General features: G+C 45.9%; 1 protein-coding gene across 1 annotated transcript; it reads left to right on the top strand.

Moving 5' to 3' along the window:
- Nucleotides 1–693: 693 nt before the first annotated feature.
- On the top strand, nt 694–5,070 carry LOC123090030 (uncharacterized). Its single transcript, XM_044511521.1, has 5 exons — nt 694–3,170; nt 3,263–3,477; nt 3,563–4,452; nt 4,595–4,941; nt 5,021–5,070. The coding sequence occupies exons 1-5, from the start codon at nt 1,583–1,585 to the stop codon at nt 5,068–5,070; spliced, it is 3,090 nt and encodes a 1,029-aa protein (XP_044367456.1). The 5' UTR covers nt 694–1,582.
- The last annotated feature ends 1,358 nt before the right edge of the window (nt 5,071–6,428 follow it).

Here is a 6,428-nt window from a genome sequence, read left to right as displayed (position 1 = left end):
GTGCCGGGTGCGCCTAGGTCCACCTGTTAGCGTCATCGACCCCTATCGGGCTATTTCACTCGCACTGGCCGGGTGCGCTCGTGCGTGGAGCCTGTCTGATTGTGCGTGCGCTTGTCGGGCAACTCAAGGTGTTGGCTGGGAGCTTGGTGGTCAGAAAGGGCTGCTCTAATGTTGGATGTTGGTCGGCTGCCATCTGGCTCCCGTTGCCCTGGACTTGCGTGTGTCGTTTAGTTCGTTTGTGTGGGGGCGTTTGATGTTTGGCCCACCGGTAGAGGCGGCCATCATGAGTGGGGTCTGCCCAGCTGTGCATTGATGTCCCACAAGTGTAGGGGGTCAAGTGTATATCTTTTGATAGAGTAAATTGCACAAAAGTATCACAATTGGGGCATTAGAAGCAGATTGGTATCAAGATTGGTAATTTTTACATGTCAGTACTAAGATTGGGGCCAGCCGTTGCAAAAAAGACTAAAAGTGTGTTTTATACGTATTGACAGAAAAGCTGACCGGTTGGGCCCGCCCGTCAGGCGACACGCTGGCCAGTGCGCGCGTGCCCGCGCACTGACTGGGCGCTGACTGGGACGAGGCCGGCTCGCACCGTTTAGGGCGCGGCTGGTGCGGTCGAGCCACACCCCGACCCCGCTCTGCCCTCTTCCTTCTCCTCCTCGCCGGCGGCTGCCTCCCCGCCCGCCCCGCCGCCCGCCACACCACGCCACCGTAGTCATGGATCGAACTGCTTAGGCGCTGTCACCTCCACCGCGGCTGCTCGTCCCTCGCGCCCTCCTCTCCCCCGCGGCTGCTGTGCCCTAGGCGACGATGGCCTCGGCTACTCCGGCAGGCGACGATGGCCAGGGCGATGCGAGCGGCGGCGACCTCCCCCGCTTAGGCCTCGATGGGAGTGGTTGCTACTCCAGCTCGGAGTACAGTAGCGAGGACGAAGATTTTGCGGAGCCGGCGTTGTCGATGGAGCAGAGGCTGAAGATGGCGCGAATTTGGTTGGCCAACCCTAGCACCGCCCATCAGTGGACTCATGGCATCGGTGGTGTTCTGTAAGTGTTCCATTGTTCCATCTTTGCAAACTGAAATTGGGGATTAGGGTTAGGGTTTACTGCCTGGTTTACTGTCTGCATGTTTAGCACTCTAATTGCTAGTTCCTAAGTAGAGCAGAGAAGTATATTGGATTACATGAGTCCTAACTAGAGCAGAGCAGAGCAGCATTAGTGGATTACATTGTTATTTCTTAGTCCAAATTGTCAGAGCAGCATTAGGTGTTACCTAGTTAGAGCAGAGCAGAGCAGAGAAGCATAGTGGATTAAATCATTCCTAACTAGAGCAGAGCACCATTAGTTAACTTAAACAAAGCTTTGTTTATATGTTAACTTAAGCAAAGCTTTGTTTATATGTTAACTTAAAAAATTCCTAACTAGAGCAGAGTCCAAATTATATGTTAACTTAAACAAAGCTTTGTTTATATGTTAGCCTATCTGTTAAGTAAAATTGTTTATTAACCATTTTTTCTGTTATTTCATTTTGCAGTTTGTATGATGACATTTTGGATGTTAGGTTCTATTTTGATGCTTCAGAAATGTTTGAGTTGAAGCTCTGCAGTTCAGATGTAACATACCTGAATATGATTGCAGTGATGGAAACCCAAGGATTTAGTGAATATGATCTGCTGTTTCACATTGAGAATCCACAATTAGGGGAGAAAGGATTGGAGATGGTAGAGTGTAATGCTGAGTTGCAATTAGTAAAGAAGCAGGTTGAGGAGTCTAAGGTCTTAAATTTGCTAGTGAGGGCATGTCCACCTCCTTGCAGCCAGTTTGAGAGGCAAGAATTATCCACTGTTGTGTATGAAGAGCCTGTGTTATATGATCTCAGTGAGGCACCCATCTATGCTGTTAATGAAGAAGGAGTTGCATTTGAAAGTCAGAGTAGTAGCTACAGTGTAGCTCATGGTACTGGTCTTTGCACACAAGAGAGCAAGAATGTAAAAGGAAAAATGAAAGCTGTTATGGAAATAGAAGAAGAAGAGGGATATGTTGGCAGTGGTGGTTCTGATTGTGAAGGTGAAGAGGACATTGATGTACCACCTTTTTATATGGGTGATGCTGATGACATAGAGATGGCTGAGGGAAAGAAACAGAAAGAGTATGATGAAATGGAAGAGGAAGAAACAGATGATGAAGAATCTGAGGAGGAAGAAGTTGTGCATTATGAGGGTGACACAGAGGTTGAGGAACCTTTTCAAATGGATGAAGATGACAAAGTTGTTTCACAGGATGTAGAAACTGTAATTGTACATGAAGAGAAGAAGAAGAAGAAACAGAAGCTTCCAGTTAGGAGAGGGCCTACAACAAGGTCACATTCAAGTGTAGTATCAGAGGAGGAACCTGATTTCAAACCTTCATCTGATGAAGAAGAGAAAGGATTGTTGAAGGAGGCTGATGATGATGGTTTTGAGCCATTGTCATTTGTGCTGCCAAAGAAAAGGAAAAGCAGGGCAAAGCAGAGGCCTCCTAGAAAATGGTACAATGAGAAAATGGATGCACCACATGAGCAATTATGTCTACACATGTGTTTCTTGGATCAACATCAATTCAGAGAGGCTTTGTTGAACCTACACATCACTCAAGAAAGAAACTTCAGATATCATAGGAACTCAGATCAAAGAATAATTGTAGAATGCAACCAAAAAAATTGCAACTTCTTTATGGTGGCAGCAGTTATAAAAGGTGAAACTACTTTTGTAATTAAGAAGATGAGAATTAAGCACACTTGCCCTACTAGTACAGAGACAACAAGGGTAAGTGCCAAGTGGCTTGCACAGAAGTATGAGTCACTGTTCAGATCTGATCTAACAACTGGCATTCAGACTTTGATTGATGCTTGCATGGAGAAGTATGGTGTGGATGTGCCCAAGTCAATGGCATATAGAGCAAAGAACATAGCTATTGATGCTGTGCTAGGAGACCACAAGAAGCAATACCCTAGGTTGAAAGACTATGCTCAGACAGTGATGGATACAAACCCTGGGAGTAGAGTAGTAGTCACTACTGTAACTCCAACACCCACTGAAAAAATCCCCCATCCAGGTCCAAGATTCCATGCTATGTTCTATTGCATCAATGGAGCAAGGGAGGGGTTTCTCAAGGGGTGCAGACCATTCATTGGTTAGTTTGTTCACCTTGTGCATTAGTTACATATTGTTTCATCTTGAAATGCATTTGAATGTTTTAAATATTGAATTTGCTTGCTCATTCAGGTGTTGATGGGTGCTTCATTAAGTTAACTACTGGTGCTCAACTACTTGCTGCCACTGGTAGAGATGGCAACAACAATATATACCCACTAGCATTTGGTATTGTTGGGCAAGAGGACACACCTAACTGGTGTTGGTTTCTACACCAACTTAAAATCTGCCTAGGAGGAGAAGAGGGACAGTTTGGTCCATATACAATAATGTCAGATAGACAAAAGGTATGTGCTTGCATCTTATGTCCTTGTTCCTATATGGTTGTTTTGTGCTAGATAGTAGCTTAGCTAGTTTAATTGTGTGTCCCAGGGCCTACTAAATGCAGTGAATGCTGTCTTTCCTAAGTGCAACCAAAGGTTCTGCCTTAGGCATATCTATGCAAACTTCCAAAATGCTGGGTTTAGGGGGGAAGATCTGAAGAAGTGTATGGATAATGCTGCCTATGCATATAGTGAACACAAATTTAACATTGCAATGAATGACCTTAGAGCTGAATGTCAGGAAGCTTGGGAGTGGCTTTGTCAAATACCCAAGAAAACATGGGCAAGGCATGCATTTGACACAAACTGCAAGACTGACCTTGTAGTTAACAATTTGTCTGAGGTGTTCAACAAGTATGTCCTAGATGTTAGGAAGAAACCAATTAGGACAATGTGTGATGGAATAAAGGATAAACAGATGATGAGGTGGCATAGGAATAGGGAGAGTGCAAAGACAGCTAGATGGGACATAACACCCCATTATAGTGAGAAGCTAGAGGTTGAGAAGGAGAGGGCCAAATATTGCAAACCAATTCAAGCTGGTGTGAACTTGTGGCAGGTTACAAGTGGGCAGCAAACCCATGCTGTTGACTTGCAAGTGCACACATGTGGGTGCAGAAAATGGGACCTCAGTGGCATCCCATGTAACCATGCCATCTCAGCAATCAACAAGGGCAAAAGAAAACCAGAGGATTATGTCAGCAAGTTCTTCAAGAAAGAATTTTATGTGGCAGCTTATGAACCAATGATCTATCCAGTTCCTGGTGAGCATGACTGGACAAAGACCCCTGGTCCAGACATTGACCCACCTGCATTTAAAGTGAAGAGAGGAAGAAAGAAAGAGAAGAGGATCAAGGGGAAATTTGAAGTTCCAAAGCCTAAGGACACATCAAGAATGGGGACTATAACATGTGGCAATTGTGAACTGCAAGGACATAGGTACACAAGCTGCCTCAAGCAGTTGAAGCCTGAGCTGGCTTTGAGGAAGAACAAACATGTGGTGATCCTCTTATAAGTGGTTTTCCTTCTTGTATATTCCATTTTTTAAGTACTTACTCATTTTCCTTCTTGTTTATGCAAGCCTCTTGCAAGGAATTCCAATGGTGGTGGTGCTGCTACTACACCAGCAACAACAACCTCTCATGCAGCTCCTACAACAACACCAACAGCTGGGAGAGGAGCTGGGAGAGGAGCTGGAAGAGGTGGTGGTAGAGGTGCTGCAGCTGCAGCTGCTGGGAGAGGTGCTGCAGCAGCTCAAGCTGCTGGAAGAGGTGCTGGGAGAGGTGCTGCACCAGGTGCTGCAAGAGGTGTTGGGAGAGGGAGAGGTGCATTCTCTGCCCCAAGACAATCTGGTCCCTCCACATCTACTGCTCCCTCCACATCTGTTGCTGGGAGAGGTGCTGGTGGTAGACATACTGGATGGGGGAGGTACTTCTATGCAAGTGGTAACTAGATACTTCATGTGGTGGTGTACAATGTCATCTTTGCTTTGGTGGTGTACTTTAAGAATCAATGCCATATATGGCTTTTGTTGATGTGGATGCAACTTATGAGTGAATGCCTGAAATGGACTATCTTGATATGCTAGAGTTATTGATTATGCAAGCTTGGATGGTTCTTTTTATGATTGATATGTTGTTATGATAAAAATGGTTCTTTTTATTATTGATATGTTGTCTATGCTCAAAATGGTCCTTTTTATGTTGTCTATGTTTTGGTGGCTCGGGGTCGATGGAACCACCTAAAGCCATCAACTAGGGTCTAGGGTGTCTCGGGGTCGACGGAACCACCTAAAGCCATCATTTCGGGTTTTGGTGGCTCGGGGTCGACGGAACCACCTAAAGCCATCAACTAGGGTCTAGGGTGTCTCGGGATCGACGGAACCACCTAAAGCCGTCATTTTGGGTTTTGGTGGCTCGGGGTCGACGGAACCACCTAAAGCCATCAACTAGGGTCTAGGGTGTCTCGGGGTCGACGGAACCACCTAAAGCCATCATTTTGGGTTTTGGTGGCTCGGGGTCGACGGAACCACCTAAAGCCATCAACTAGGGTCTAGGGTGTCTCGGGGTCGACGGAACCACCTAAAGACATCAACTAGGGTCTAGGGTGTCTCGGGGTCGACGGAACCACCTAAAGCCATCAACTAGGGTCTAGGTGGCTCGGGGTCGACGGAACCACCTAAAGCCATCAACTAGGGTCTAGGTGGCTCGGGGTCGACGGAACCACCTAAAGCCATCAACTAGGGTCTAGGGTGTCTCGGGGTCGACGGAACCACCTAAAGCCATCATGTTGGGTTTTGGTGGCTCGGGGTCGACGGAACCACCTAAAGCCATCAACTAGGGTCTAGGGTGTCTCGGGGTCGACGGAACCACCTAAAGCCATCATTTTGGGTTTTGGTGGCTCGGGGTCGACGGAACCACCTAAAGCCATCAACTAGGGTCTAGGGTGTCTCGGGGTCGACGGAACCACCTAAAACTATTCCTTTTGCAAATGCATTTAAGCATTTAAGCATCACTCTAACATATGTAACTATTCCTCAAATGCATGTAACCATCATTTTCAGTCTAACATAAGCAAATGATACTAACTGGAGTTCAACATATTATAGGAATACACAACCATTGTTCACATTACATAGTGGAGTTCAAATGCACAATCCATCCTTTTCTCACAAAAGGATGAATAGCATATTAGTAGGTACATAAACAGCCAGAGTTCACAATTAGTTCTAGAACCATACATTACACTACCATAATTCTAAGTTACTAGGCCATTGCACAGCCATCCTTCCCAAAAGGTCTGCAATGCCCACTAATCTTAATTCATCTTGTTCAGTTCTCCAAGATGGCTTGGATCCCCTTGATCTTCTCCTTCAGCTTCTCCTCTGCCTTCATGAGCTCAGTAATCTTAAACTC

This window comes from Triticum aestivum, chromosome 4B (genome assembly GCF_018294505.1).
Source record: "Triticum aestivum cultivar Chinese Spring chromosome 4B, IWGSC CS RefSeq v2.1, whole genome shotgun sequence".
NCBI lineage: Eukaryota > Viridiplantae > Streptophyta > Magnoliopsida > Poales > Poaceae > Triticum > Triticum aestivum.
The sequence above is the reverse complement of the archived record's forward strand: the minus strand, read 5'-3'. Positions and strand labels throughout refer to the sequence as shown.